Source organism: Natator depressus, chromosome 8 (assembly GCF_965152275.1).
Source record: "Natator depressus isolate rNatDep1 chromosome 8, rNatDep2.hap1, whole genome shotgun sequence".
Taxonomy (NCBI): Eukaryota; Metazoa; Chordata; order Testudines; family Cheloniidae; genus Natator; species Natator depressus.
In genome coordinates, this window is record NC_134241.1 from 18,620,731 (window position 1) to 18,636,372 (window position 15,642).

The 15,642-nt window shown below is 42.5% G+C and overlaps 1 protein-coding gene across 3 annotated transcripts in view; it reads left to right on the plus strand.

Moving 5' to 3' along the window:
- The window catches only part of STK32A (serine/threonine kinase 32A), a 92,221-nt gene that overhangs the window by 31,332 nt on the left and 45,247 nt on the right, over positions 1-15,642 (plus strand). For all 3 annotated transcript variants that reach the window (XM_074960540.1, XM_074960539.1, XM_074960541.1), the window contains one exon: positions 5,420-5,593. In XM_074960540.1, coding sequence (XP_074816641.1) covers positions 5,420-5,593 — 174 coding nt within the window. The remainder of the gene's footprint in view (positions 1-5,419; positions 5,594-15,642) is intronic.

Sequence of the window (15,642 nt, forward strand, 5' to 3'; positions counted from 1 at the left end):
TCATGCTGTGTCATCTTCCTGATTTTGATAGGATTTTTTGGGTCTACATAGGAGGAGGCAGGGTAGCCCATCATAATTGGCAGAGAGAAGCCAAAAGCAGGTACACTGCCAGTTCAGAGCTCAGGCCATATTGCTAATGACATGCTGCTTTTCCAGTAAACCAGCCAGCTGGGGCTTAACACCGTTATCTGGGGAAATGGCATCCCTTTTCCCCCCTCAGGCTTCCAAGATATAGGAGTATTTGGGGTCCAGACAGCCTGGCTTTTACTGCCACTTTTTACCTAGCACCATCAATGTAACTGCATTGGTGACTTGTTACCACTGCACCAGGGTATAGTGATCAACAGTAGCCTGTTTACAGGTTTTTGTGTTATTCCCTAGTGCCTCCTGAGTGTACGTGCAGAATAACAACAGTAAAGTTCTCCAGAATGTATTTCATAAATAGAAACATTTTATTAGCTGATATAGATTTGCTGGCATCAATTCCTGATTACTGGAAAGAGGGAACAAATGCCTGTTGTATCCTGCATGGGGCTATAGGAAAGGTTTTTAGGCCAAGCCTCCCAAAATAAGGGTGAGTTTACGATTCTACTCTGAACCTAAAACAACTGCACAGGTCCACAAATATGCAGCGGATCTAGGCTGTGCTGTTCAGTCAGACCAGCCCCACTACCTGCGCGATACGCATGCCCTGAGCTGCCAAATCAGTTTGCTCCTTCTCCCCTTCACTATGTTGCCTGGTTGGGAAGCGAGGCCATGCCTACGTCCTGGTGGCCTCCTCACTTGCCCTCACTGGACACTGGGTGGCCACTCCCTCTGTTACATAGTTCAACCTCCTCCCACCCCTCCCCAAAGGGAGTAAAAATATTTGAAATGTTGCTGTTCTTACTACTACTGACAGCTACACTGAGATAGGGACATACATAACCCACCCGACCTGGGCTGAAAGCAGGGTTTGAACCAAGGAGCTACTAATCTAAAAGCACGAGCCTCTAGCACATGAGCTAAAGGACTTGTGTCCCATAGCTAGCAACAGTAGCATTGGCCCAGTCAGCAGAAGGGGACAAAGAAAAACCCTTCCCTAATGGGAGAGAGGCAGATACTCCTAGTATGATGGCTAGTGGCTCTGGGCATCCTAACACAGTTCCTAGGGAATGCCCAGTATTCCCCACATACCATAAAAATTACAGTGTGTCTGTGTTTTATTACTCACTGTGTTGCAGCCCACATGACCCAAATTCTACAGGATTTACCTACCTCCTATTATGTACTGAATAGCAAAAAGGAGATGGATCACAAGCATCTGCATCTCATGCAGGAGTGCTGGAACAGTTCGTATAGTGGGGGTGCTGAGAGCCATTGAACCAAACTGCAAACCCTATGTACTTTAGATAAGCTGTTACCAGCAGGAGAGTAGGGTGGGGGGAGAGAGAACCTTTTGTAGTGATAAACACCCATTTTTTCATGGTTTGTGTGTATAAAAACAGCTTCTGTATTTTCCACAGTATGCATCCAATGAAGTGAGCTGTAGCTCACGAAAGCTTATGCTCAAATAAATTGGTTAGTCTTTAAGGTGCCAAAAGTACTCCTTTTCTTTTTGCGAATACAGACTAACATGGCTCTTACTCTGAAACCTATGTATGATAGAAACCACTTCATGCCAGAGAATGCACCCCCAACACCCTTAGTTCCAGCACCTCTGATCTAATGGCCATGTTCTTCAAGCTAATGCTGTCAGAGCGGGGAAGATAGAAAGGGATTGATCCAATTTCATAACACGCTGAGGACTTTGTCGAGGATTTGGGGAGAGATTACCTAAAGTGGACACACACAAGAGAAATATCCGACTTCCCAACCTAAATAAACTTAGGCTGAGAGCCCTGCTGCCTGAAGTGCTTTCAAGATCAGTGGGTGGAAAGATGACTTTTGGGGCCGATTGGTTAGTGAGGAGCCATTGGCTCTCTTTTTTAGCATAGACACCCAGGTTGTCCTGTACTGTTGCACAGACTGAAGAACCCTGTATGGAGCAGCATTGACAAGCACCAGCTGAATTGCTCACTGGACTTCTCTCTTACCGACCTTTTTCCCAACAGAATTTTTTTTGTCCTCCGTAAAGCTAATCTGAATCACACTCCAGATATGGTGGTAATGCCACGTTGCTAGTGGACAAGTAGATACACCACAAAACTGCCCTAACTGGAACCCTCATTGGCAGTCCCAGCAGAGCCAAAGACTGAAACCTCCTCTCCACAGAGGTAGTGCCTTCAAAACAGCTTTCGGGCAGGCTATGAGGAAAGTTTGCACTGCTACTGTACGTGTTCTGTGGCCCAACACTGGACTGCCTTGTCCAGCTGCAACTTCTTGCAAGCATAACATTCACTTAAAAACCCCTTCTTTTAAAAGGAAAAAAGTGACCACGATCAGCCACTCTTAGAGGCACACGTGTGTGTGTTACAGAGCTTTTTGTGACACACAGTTTTAGGGTGATTTAAGCCTTCCAATATGATGAAGATTTACACCACTCTGCTGCCTGGTTTGGTTGCTGAAGTTTGTGCAATCTGCTTTGCTTTTTAAGCAAAGACAGAACCTGATTCAGCATCCTTTTTGCTCATGCTGTTTCCTGGGGGGGACTCTCTTGGCACGAGAGCAGGCATTTTTCATCTCTCTCTATTCAGGAGCCTGCTGTGAGCACTGGCTGCTCAGCATCTGGAAAGTATTGATGACTTGAGCCATCATTTTTACTCCCCGTATTGTAGGCAGAGCTAACAATACCCGTAGTTAAGGTTGCCTGACACTTTCATTCTAAAACTCTGTTTTCAGTTACTTTTAACTTTGCCCAACTTCAACAGTTTGGGCTGAAATTCCCCATGCTGGACGTCTGCCTCATGCTGAATTTTTTAGGAAAACTTCAGGAAAAATGGTCCAGACTTTTCTGAGAATGAGGTTGGGGGACAAATACGTTGTTTGGTGCATTCTGTTTTTTTTAACTGCTTTAGCTGAGAAACTCTAATGCCTGCATGCTTTGGAGCAGGGTCTTAACATTTGGCAGGGTGTGGCCTTTGTGTCAGTGAGGTGCCTTTTGCCATCCCTGTGCCAGTTTGCCCAAATTTGCCCATGTTATAAGACTTTGAAAAATATCAGTGCATGCATGTTTAGTCAAACATCCTATCAACGCTGGCTAGAGTTTATCAATGAAATTCTCTAAAGACTGCTTCAGCCCCGAGGGACAATGACTGAGCAGGATTTTCTCTGCAATTGCTCTTCCTGGCTAATGTGAGCCATGTTAGGAATTAAGAGGCTGAGATTTTCAGGGAAAGGTTGATGTTGATGGTGGAGCTAGCTATATAAAATCAATGTGTTGTGCATTTATCCCCTCATAGTTAGCTGATGAGCTGCAGTTCATTAACAAAGTCAGTACAACAGTCCTGCTGACTTCAGCATTGATGCTGTTGCACAAACTAAATAGAGCAGACAAATAAGGCCAAGCTGATGTCAAATCCCATGGTTTGGAAGCACAGCTGAGGCTGAGGTGGGGTTGAGAGTTTAGAGGCAAATGGGACGGGACATTGACCAAAACAGGGAATCCGTGTTTGCCAAATGGAAAAGCACAAATTGTTTAGAAAAAATGTCAATTTCCTGAGCCTCTAGGGCACTACTGGAGAAACTACCCAGAGCATTTAGCTATGTCCAGTCAAACATGCAGAATTTTTGAATTTGAGCTTTCTTTCCTGTCCGTAAGGACAATGGGCTGATGACCTGATCCTAAGCAGAATAATTTCTGTTCACTCCCACTGCTTTTAAAAGAGACAGAACTTTACCCAAATGAAATGCTTACTCTTTACTATGTAAAAAAAGTATCCTTCTACTTCAATGTTTGAAACACCTTTTCATCTAGAAAAATGGCTTTTTAGTACTTTTCAGACACAACTTTACGCTGCACTTTATAACTATTAAGTGTCCTCACAACACCCACTATGAAGTAGGTAGTAATTTAAAAGATGGAGGAATCAGGCAGCTAATTTAGGTGACTTGTTCCAGGCTACAGGGGAAGTCAGTATTAGAACAGGGATGGCTTTCATTCCCAGGGCCAGACATCTCCTTCTCCTATTAAAATTAGATGGCACCTTTCTGTTTAAGAAAAAAATTGGCACGTTGTTGCCTTTTAGACTATCACCTTTGATGGCATCTGTAACAAGTAGCTAGTCTGTTTTTCAGTTATGTACACAGCACAATGATGTGGCACTCTCTGTATTCTTCTGCCAGTATTTACTCAGGGGCACCTGCACAGTATGAACTGCTGCTGTCTCTCTCTCTCACTGGGTGTAGTTAATTGGATAACCAAACAGATGTGCCTAGATCAATCCAGTCATGAAATTGCCACAGAAATGTAAATAGAAGTGTGTGTAATTCATCCATAATTACACATAACGGTATGCATTGCGCCTTATTGAAATTAAAGAACACACTTTGAAAAATAACAGTATTGTCAAGGTCTCTTTTCAATTTGTTAAAAATATTTTTCCCTTCTTCCCTAAAATAACTCTTTGGAAGCTTGAAAACAAAATCTGCTTCTCTGTTGATCTTCCCTCCCTTCTGATATTTGTGAATGAACCAGCACAAGGCTGATTTATTATTTTACGGTTGCTCATAAGCACTGGATTGTTGACCCTGAGTATTACTTTCTTATTTAGAAATAATGACAGCTGTGAACCAATTCCTTTGTCAAAAATACATGTATAAAGATGTGTAAAGATGTACAGAGATATTTAGAGGGAGACAAAGTCTTCATCAGTAATCAGTACATTTATCCCAAATCTGATTAGTGTTAATACTATGAACTTACATACAGTATCAGACACAGACATTGATCTAATTTGAAAAATTAGGGACCCAGTCTCATGAGATGCTGAATGCCCTCAGCTCAGCAGGATTGCAAGAGTTCCCAGCACCACTCTGGATTGGGCCCATAGGCTAAGTCTACACTGCAGTTAGACACCCTCGGCTGGCCTGTGCCAGCTGACTCGGGTTTGGGCTTCAGGCTTGTTCCATTGCAGTGTAGACCTCCGGGCTCTGGGACCCTTCCACCTCACAGAGTACTAGAGCCTGGGCTCCAGCCTGAGCCCAGAAGTTGACACTGCAGTGAAACAGCCCCGCAGCTCGAGCCCTGCGAGCCCGAGTCCGCTGGCACGGGCCAGCCGTGGGTGTCTAATTGCAGAATAGACATACCATATGTGTCTGTAAAACGTAGTCTAGTCCACACATATGAGTGGGAGTGACAAAATCCCATATAAATATGTAGCAGTATAATAATTTTGGTCAGATGTAGCAGTTGAGGGCAGCACTTTTGATCCCTTTTTCTTTGAACGTTACCTCTCCTGAGTCAAGACTTGGCTGTAGCATGGTGCTTTTGCTCTCTCAGGTACTCATTCCAAGATGAGGAGGACATGTTCATGGTGGTGGATCTTCTTCTTGGAGGGGATCTGCGTTATCATCTACAGCAAAATGTCCGATTTCAAGAAGGCACTGTGAAACTCTTCATCTGTGAACTGGCATTGGCACTAGACTATCTCCAGGGTAGACACATCATCCACAGGTCAGTCAGGGGCTTCAAAGGTGGGTTGATGTTGACATTCTGTTGTTGTGTCTTGTTACGCATTACCTTATGGCTGAGGCAGAACCAATGGAGGTAATTTGTTTTATACTGTAGCTACGAGAAAAAGACGTCAGCTTGTTACTGAATATCTCTGAGTCACAGCTGCCAACTTTACTCATTTTTGATGCCATCCCCTAAGTGGAGCAAGGTGCATTCCATTCTGCCTCATGCATGATTGCTACAAAGTTAATCACTACATTTTGATTAATAATTTTTTATGGCTGATGATATACGAAGCAGAAAGAACACAGCTTGATTTTCTGTTAGCTGGGGAGCCTGCTCTGGTTAGTTGTAAGAAAAATGTTTTAATTTGTAAACTGAGGTAATTTGATAGGGAAATCATTGTTGGAAAGTAAATGGGATCATGGTCAGAAAATAATACCTACCCACATGTATGGTGACTTTTACTTGACAACCTCCGAGTGCCTTACAAAGGAAGTATTTTTATCTCTTTTTTACACAAAGGGAAATTGAAGCCTAGTGAGGTTAAGCAACTTGCCCTTTATCCTACAGAAGTCAGTAGCAGAATCAGGACTCCTGACAAACGTTTCAAGTTCTAACCACTTGACCATGTATGGGTCCAAGTTGCATTGTTTTGAACTGTTCTTTGGCCAACTTTTCTTGGTTCAGGTCTTTCCCAGCACTCAGGTTTGGGAAGCACTTTGGAGGCAATGTATATCTATAGGAATTAGAAGTGAAAAAGGTATGCTAAGTCATCTGCTTCATTCCTCCCAGGTCAGTGTGGGATACATAGCTTCTAAAACGTCTCACATCATTCAACAGTGAAACTTGTAGGAGCATGGACACTGTCAAGGAAGTCTTTTCCAGGCTGCCTTGGCTGGGAGGAGGGTCCCATGATGTGGAGCATCAGGATGAGGTAGAGAGTCCAAGCGAGAGGAAATGTTCTAGTAAGGGATATAATAACAATATTCGTCTGTCTTGTCCCTCACTGATGTGGAAGGAGAAGCAGAAGCTTAGGGACAGGGCAGAAAACTCACATTTGTGTCTTCCTGAAATCTTTTCTTAGGGAAGTTTTAAGGTTTTACATATTTCTAATGCGGAGAGCACGTTATTTCCCTCCCTTGGGCAGATACCATAGAATATTTTTCCACTCACCCTGCAAGAAGATATAACTACTAGATTTAATTAGCTCCAGCTCTTCAATGTCAGACCTATCCATTGAAGGAAATGCAGTGGAGAAAAGACATCTCTATTGGGATCTCTGTTGCATTTGAAGTTGTAGACAGCAGGGCTAACTCTGTGTAACAAACAGAAGGAATAGGAATGGAAATAGATGCCCCTTCTCCTATATATGAATTAAATGCCTCTCTCAATGTTGGGAATTTCTCACTGGAGTTTGTGCATGGCCAGTGAAGCACAATTTGTGTTCCTCCGACCAATGAAAGACCTTCTGCTATCTTATATCTATGTGGTATGTCCATTAGCCTGAATGGTAGCTCCAGTAGGATATGGGGTGGTAGTATATGGCAGAAGGAAACTGCCCCTGTGGTTCACAGGATACCACTTGCTCTGCAAGGTATCTATCACAAGGGGAGAAAAGAGAACTTTGATAACAGGTGATTTTTGAAGGGGACCTTGAATTTCCACATCTCCTGTTCTGGTTCCTTTCCTTTGCTTGCTTTATTCAGCTATGTTGGATGACAGGGAATGTTCAAAATTTGGAGGAAGTGATTACTTGCTTTTAAAAATACCCATAAGAATAACAAAACTAATTACAATCAGCCCTCAGGACCTAATTGCAACCATCCCTCAGAAGAATAATTTCATGGAAACTAATTATTACAACTGAACACTACCAAAGAAGAATTTATATTTGTCTTTTAAAGTCTGATTTTAAAAAAAAATGTATTCTTGACTGAATTACTAATGTGAGATTAAAAGATAGTTTATGCAGTACAGGGAAGTGATAGGTCACCTTCCATCACAATCCCATTATGATTGATATTTGGTATGTTTAAGCCCAAAGAGGCAGTAATGTCAGGTTCCAAATGCAGACATTACTGGTGGGATTTTTTTTTTAACTTCTGGAACAATGGTACAGCTTAATTAGACAACTAGTTATAAAAATACAGTAAATGTGATGCCAGAGGGTGAATCTGATGCCTTCCTTCTCTATATAAAACTCACTGTTTTAAGCAAAATAATAGGAATTGGCCAATATGCTGCATTTGTACATCATGGCCATAGTCTCTGCTGGTATAAATGGATGAAACTCCGTTTAAGTCAATAGAGCTATGTCCATTTCTATGAGCAGAGAATTTTTCTCTGTTTCAGTTTATAACAACATCATGCTTCTATTACCTCTCATCCTGAATGATCACAAATATCTTTACAAACCTAATAATCTGATGTACAAACTGTACACAGGGTTCAAGTCATTCTACATTGAAATGCAGCCACCACAGGGGAGAAGCACAGCCGCTGTTTGTTTTTTCAGTGCACAGCAAATAACGTGCAACAATTTAAGTCAGGAAGTAAAGGATACACCCTGTCCAATTACAATTGCTTTGGGAGCTTATGTAGGTGCCTAGATGCTACAGTGATCGGTGGAGGGGGGGAAGGCATAGAAGTACCAAGAGAGAGAAGTGAAAATGACCTAAAGTAAAATGTAGCTAGGATCTCGGGTAGCACCCTACTCTTGAGAACAGTGCTATGGAATCTTTAATAGCCAAATGTTATCCAGACATCGTTTTTACAATTTATCTCACAGATGCCACCTCCATCAACACACAGCTGTCTAATATCATGTTAGGACATTGGTTTGGTACTGACTGAGAGGAACGAGTGTCATCTACTGAATCACTAATGCCAGCCCCTGTGGTGCTCTGTGTGTTCCTTGGAGCTTTCAATAACTTTAATACAGGGATAGACCACCCTAATGATATCTTACATAAGAGCGGCCATACTGGGTCAGACCAATCATCCATCTAGTCCAGTATCCTGTCTTCCAACAGTGGACCGTGACAGATGCTTCAGAGGGAATGCACAGGACAGGGTAATTATCGAGTGATCCATCTCATCATCCAGTTCCAGCTTCTATCAGTGAGAGGTTTAAGACACCCAGAGCATGTGGTTGCATTCCTGGCCACCTGGGCTAATAGCTATTGAAAGACCTATCCTCCATGAACTTATCTAATTCCTCTTTGAACCCAGTTATACTTTTGGCCTTCACAACATCCCCTGGCAATGAGTTCCACAGGTTGACTGTGCATTGTGTGCAGAAGTACATCCTTATGTTAGTTTTTACCCTGCTGTCTATTAATTTCATTGGGTAACCCCTGGTACTTGTGTTATGTGATACGGTAAATAACACTCCCTTATTCACTTCCTCCACGACATTCGTGATTTTATGAACTTCTATCATATCCCTGCTTAGTCATCTCTCTTCTAAGCTGATCAGTCCCTGTCTTTTTAATTTCTTCTCATATAGAAGCTGTTCCATACCCCTCATCATTTGTTGCCCATCACTGTACCTTTTCCAATTCAAATATATCTTTTTTTGGATGGAGTGACCAGAACTACATGCAGAATTCAAGGTGTGGGTGTACCATAGATTTATATAGTGGCATTATGGTATTTTCTGTCTTATTATCTATCACTTTCCTGGTGGTTCCTAATAGTCCGCTAGCTTTTTTTGATTGCTGCTGCATGTTGAGGAGATGTTTTCAGAGAACTATCCACAATGGCGCCAATATCTCTTTCTTGAATGGTAACAGCTAATTTAGACCCCATCGTTTTGTATGTACAGCTGGGATTATGTTTTCCAATGTGCATTACTTTGCACTTATCAACACTGAATTTCATCTGCCATTTTGATGCCGAGTCACCCAGTTTTATGAGATCCCTTTGTAACTCTTTGCAGTCAGTTTTGGACTTACCTATCATGAGTAGTTTTGTATCATCAGCAAATTTTGCTACCTCACTGTTCACCCCCTTTTCCAGAATATTTATGAATATGTTTAACACTTTCACTGGTGCCTCTTAATTTGTTTGACCATATAAATTAATTTGCCACTCCAAGGCATTGTGATGGCAAAGAATGCAGGGAGGTTTAAATCAGTTAGTTGTAAATGATCATTTGGAATCGCTAGAAGCATAGGTCCCCCTTATTCTTCCACATGACCTTCCGTTCTGGCAAGAGGCCTGCAACACTAATCGTATGTTCCATTCAGTGGAATCTCACTGCTTGTGTATTGTTTTCAAATGACCAGCAGGTGCCTACTGATTCTTTTGGTTGGCCTTGGTAGCACATGAGTTTCTGGTGCAGTGTGTTATTCCAATGACCGGTTCAATAGAAATCCATTAAAGACTTGCAGTCTTTACTCAGGCAAAAAAAAAACCAATCCAGTGGAATTTTGTTTGAGTAAGGACTGTAGGATTTGGCTTTAAATGGACAAATTGGTTGCATCAAAGTGTTGTTACTTCCTGCTTCTGCTACTGTATGCATTACAAACATAACACACCAGAGGCCTTTGGAATGAATATCTGTTAATAGGCAACACAGCTAAGGAATATAAAAAAGGGAAGAAGAGAATGAATTTAAATATTGCTACAATAAGATTTATATAATAATAATTCCATGAAATCAGCTCAGCAAGAAACTCTGAGGTGTGAAGCTGTAGAAACAAGGCACTGCACAAAATTTGAATATGATATGATTAAGAACACACTATAGTAACAAAAAAACCCCAACCCAATATGTTAATGATCGTTAAAATGAGTCAGCATCACTAGAAAGGGAAGGAGCGTCCTACACAGGAGCCAGTGAAGCTTAAAATACCTTTGAGTCTGATGTTTTACAAATGTGACAAACAGAAAAAGGCCTGACTTTCAATATTCTCATAGGAATAATTCACCCCTCAATTAAGAAGAATCCCAGCCCTGTTGAAAAGTTCAGCTCTTTCAGCTTGAGACTGGCTCTGGCATGTTAGAGCTCCTATTTTGTCAGCAGTTTTATTTTTTCTTTCTTTTTCTTTTGCATGAACACATGCCTGGATTTCTGCTTTGTGATGTGTGGATCTCTCTGCAACCAGGCACAGTTTAGCTGCCCCTTTCAAACTCACTTGCCCACAGACACCACTTTGCTCTGGGAAACAAAACTGTAGAGTGGTAATGAGGGTATTGGGTTAGCATCTCTACCCGGCAGCTGCTCACCAGCCAACAAATAATGGATGAGTATGAATTACACATTGTGAAGTAGGGGATAAGGTTTCTTTGGTGTGGACGCAGCGGCGAGATGAGGACAGACGCATGGATGGATTTTAGTGGCAGCCGGCAACTTGTATTAAACATTAACCAGGGGAGGTGCACAACTTGCCTATCGCCCATAGAGCCAAAAGATGCTCCACATGGCTGCCGTTCCACGTTAAATCCTGGGAGCTGGGGAATGCTGGCCAATCAACACCCCTCCTCACTGTCTCCCTCCCTCACTGCTGGGATTGCCCCCTTTCACCGCTGGCCCCATCAAGTTCCCCCATCTGCTGGTAGGTAGCGTGGCATTTGTACTAGGCACGAAGTGCCAAAGCCTCAGGCCAGTGCCTGGTTTGAGTAGCTGGGCTGGGCATGTGCATAAGGGAGCAGTGGGGAGAAATCCTAACTCTCACGTTGACGTTGTGACTATAATTTTTGATGTTATTAATTTATTTCTATATGGTCATTCCGAGAGGCCCAGTCAAGTGCTAGGAAGTGAACACGTTAGACCAAGAAGATGGGCCTGTCCCAAAGAGTTTACAGTATAAAACAAAAGGTGACAGGCAACAAAGAGACAGTTCACGATTTGTGTGATAAGCAGCGGTCACAGCAGCAGCCCCTTGACTTAACTATTGCTGAGGGCCGTGCATCCAGGCATGGGGCGTTTTAAGAAATTTAAAGGAGGACAATGTAGTGGCCTTGTGGATTTTTTCAGAGAGCTCCTCCCGTACACAAGTGGTAGCATGGGAGAAAGCAAGAAGCAACCCTCTGCTCCCATACATGCTTCCCACTATAGGGTTGGGGCAGAGGATCCTCGGCTCACTCCTGCAGCGCCCTCATAAGCTGACAAAGTTGTGCTGTGCTCCTCATGAAGGGTTCGCATCACCCTGTGTGCTGCCCAGCACAAAAGAACCACACCAGTCCAACTTTCACAGGAGCCGCCATGGCCATTTTTTGTGGTTAACTTATATCAACAGCTGCTATTGGGTCTCAACCCACCTTCTAATGGCAATAGAAAAAAACAAAACTAAACCAGTCTGGCCTTGTTTTATCATTCCATCTCTATGAAAATCCACAGTTCATTGGAGGATGGCTAAACACTGCACACGTACATGCACTAACTAGGAGTTCCTTGCCTATGGGGGGGAGTTTGCTTACTACCCTACATCAGACCTTTAGCAGAGAGGATATACTCTGGGACAGAAAACATATGCAGCAAAACTATGTTTCTCTTCCCAGCGACAGTTTCCACACACGTTTTTTTCAAATAGACTGCAGAGTGCAATGTGTCATTCTGTCTTTCCAATAAACTCTGTTTAGGAATACAGAGATCTAATCCCTAAAATGTGCACTGTAAAAGGAAGAAACACTCACAGAAAACAGGCCTTAATCTAATGTAACTGAAACTTGTGAAGACTAAAGTCCAACAAGTATTTGATTTATTTGCTTCAGGTTTTTCGTATAAATTGCAGTGATGTGCCGACATCTGATCTTGGCTTACACTAGGTCAAGAACTAGCCCGCAGTCAGAAAAGTGACTGCAGGAAATACCATCTCAGGTTCCATATTTATTCTTTTCAAGTGTTTTCAGAGCAAACATGTGCCATTTACAGATCAAAAGATTATATGTCTATGATCAGCCATCTTGGGGCGTGGTCAGCATCCCAGCACATGTGCTGAAGAACTTTCTGCTACCCAGAGGCACACTCTGCCTCTTTTTAAAGGAAAACAGCAGCGTACATTCCAGCCCATGTTTCCCCACCTGGGCCAGCACAGGATGACTTTTCAAATATATACGAGGCTCTGAACAGATATGTGTCCTGTGTAGCTCCCAAGGTTTAGGCCAAGATGTGGCTGTAAATTAGAAGAAAATTCCCATTTGCCTTCCTTTACTATCCACTTTCTGCGCTCGCAGTTGAAAGTTACATTACAGTCAGAATTCCAGTGGCATGACCACACCATCTCCAAAGGGCTGGGAATGGCCATCCAGCTGAGCAATAGTTCAGTTGAGCCAGGGCTCCTTAATGCTTTAGAACAAATGCACTAAGCCCTGAAAAAAACAGCCTTTCTGCTCCAGAAACTTTCACAAGAAGCGGAAGCTATCCTTAGGGAGCGTGACATGCAATCAGAGCTGCAGCTGGGGCTGTTAGAGGTACATGTAATACGATGAAACATAGTTGGCCAGTTGCAAGATTTTGCAGGTCAGATAATTATCACTGTACCCCGAGGGGATGACATTAAATTGATAGAGTGACTGAGCAGAGGAGTACTGCATCTATAATTGGGAACCTCAGGAGATGTGCAGATAATTGTTTACTTTGTATGAGCAAAGCTGTGCCAAGGCAGCAAATTCAGAGACTGATGGCTTGAAATGTTGGTGTACGTATTTTTAAGGGAAGTGGAAAATATTAATTAATGTGGAGACATTAGGGATTGATTCTGATCTCACTGACACTGGTGGGACCCCACAGATTGCATACCAGAGTGAGTGAGATCAGAACTGAACCCAATGGGAATACATCATATTTAACCCTAAATAATTAGTAAAGCTGGTCCAAAAAGAGAAAAACAAATTTTAATGAAATATTTCAAAATTTTGAAGGGGTTTTCATTCAAAGGGTTAGAAAAGGGCCCAGATTATAAAAAACCTTATTGAAAACATGATAGCAGTGGTTATTAAAATTTTTCATTTACCAAGAATCCACACTTTTGACAATCTGGCGTTTATGTTTTAAACTGTGGTGTAGTAGGTACTGTGCACCGTTGCATTGTTTAAGAAAAGAAAAAACCCACCTGTTGCATTTGACCCCAGAAGTGGCATTTCAGTGATGGTGAAGTGATCGTTATAGATCTCTTATCCATCTCACAGGGAGTAGCAACACATAGTTGGTGTTTGTGAATCCATGTGAGTTGCTCAGATGAAAGATGCTGTGCTAGTGCAAATGATTAGTATTATGATTATATACGTTTTCTTTTTCCCAGATACAGACGACTCTGTGAACCATACTTTTTTTTTTTAATAGATTACATTTTTAAAAGGCTAAATCCTAGCCCTGTAGATTGTTCTCATTGAAACCACGGGCCTGGTTGAAAGCACTTGGCAGTTAAAGGGTTAGTTTCATTGTGGCTGAATGGTATTCTTCATGATTTCCATATGCTGTATTAAATTTCAAGGTGCATGGCTCAGTCCCAGAGCAAGTGAGGGATGTGGTGTAATTAGCCTATGAAAACCAGGTAATGTCTTGTAAAGTCAATCAAGTGCATACAGCAGGAATATCAGTTGTGAGTTTTCTCTTGCAGTAGGGAGTATTCCCTTTCTTCACTGGTTATGGAAATAGCTTTTCCCATTGACAAAACAAAACCCCATTGTATGGAATGCATTTTTTTAAACAAAGATATTAAACAAACTGTTAAGAGATCACATCTGTAGGGGCACTTCTTTAATGGTGTTTTTGTTTTGTTTTGAATGGAAGCAAATTAAAAAAGAAATCCACATATTACAGCAGCCTGTGTATTTTTCATTGGCAAACCAACCTTTACTAAGGACCTTATTTTTGCTCCGACTATGCAGTGTTGACTTCTCAAATGTTTTATTTTCCTGCTGAAATTCTGTCTTCCACCAGGTGCAGATATTTTCTACTCAGATTCTTTTGTAATTTAACTCTACACTGAGTTTTGTGCATCTCCTTTTCTTCCCTCCTGGTATTTCTCTTATCAGCTCCACTAGAGCTCAGGTGAGATGCATTCAGTAATATGGCCAGGATTGGCAAATGACATAAACTAGGTCTGTCGATTAATCACAGTTAACTCACAGGATTAACTCAAAAAATTAATTGCGATTAATTACAGTTTTAATTGCACCATTAAACAATAGAATACCAATTGAAATTTACTAAAGATTTTGGATGTTTTTCTACATTTTCAAATATATTGATTTCAATTACAACACAGAATACGAAGTGTATAGTGCTCACTGTATGTATATTTTTTATTATAAATATTTGCACTGTAAAAATAAAAAGTATTTTTCAATTCACTTAATACAAGTACTATACTGCAATCTCTTTTTCATGAAAGTTGACCTTACAAAAGTAGAGTTATGTACAAAAAATAACTGCATTCAAAAATAAAACAATGTAAAACTTTAGAGCCTACAAGTCCACTCAGTCCTACTTCTTGCACAGCCAATCGCTAAGAGAAACAAGTTTGTTTACATTTATGGGAGATAATGCATGGCGTGATATAAGGGGCACTGCAGGCCCCAGCCAGCTTCCAGTACCGTCGATGCCCGAAGCCCTTCAAGTAGCTCAGGAGATCCTGACGCTTCCAGTGCCACCCACACCGGCTCCAGCAATACCCCGGGGAGCAAGCTGCTGGACCACCAGTGGAAGTGGAGGTTCCCATGGCACTGGCATCGTCCTAGTTATCGCCAGACGAGGCTATCATGGGGCCCCCTCACCCAGTTCCTCAGGACATAGCCGCCGACTTCTTCTGGCGCTGGTGGGTGCTCGACCTCCCTCTGCCCTTGGCCCCGCCCCGACTCCACCCCTGACCCACCCCCCACCCCCATTCCAACCCCTTCCCCAAAGTCCCTGCCCCAACTCCGCCCCCTCCCTGCCCCATTAGACTCCTTCCCCAAATCCCCGCCCCGGCCCCGCCTCTTCCCCGCCTCCTCCCCTGAGCGCGCCATGTTCCTGCTCCTCCCCCTCCCTCCCGGAGCTTGCTACAGCTATTTGGTGGCGGCAAGTGCTGGGAGGGAGGGAGGAGCGGAGACGTGGT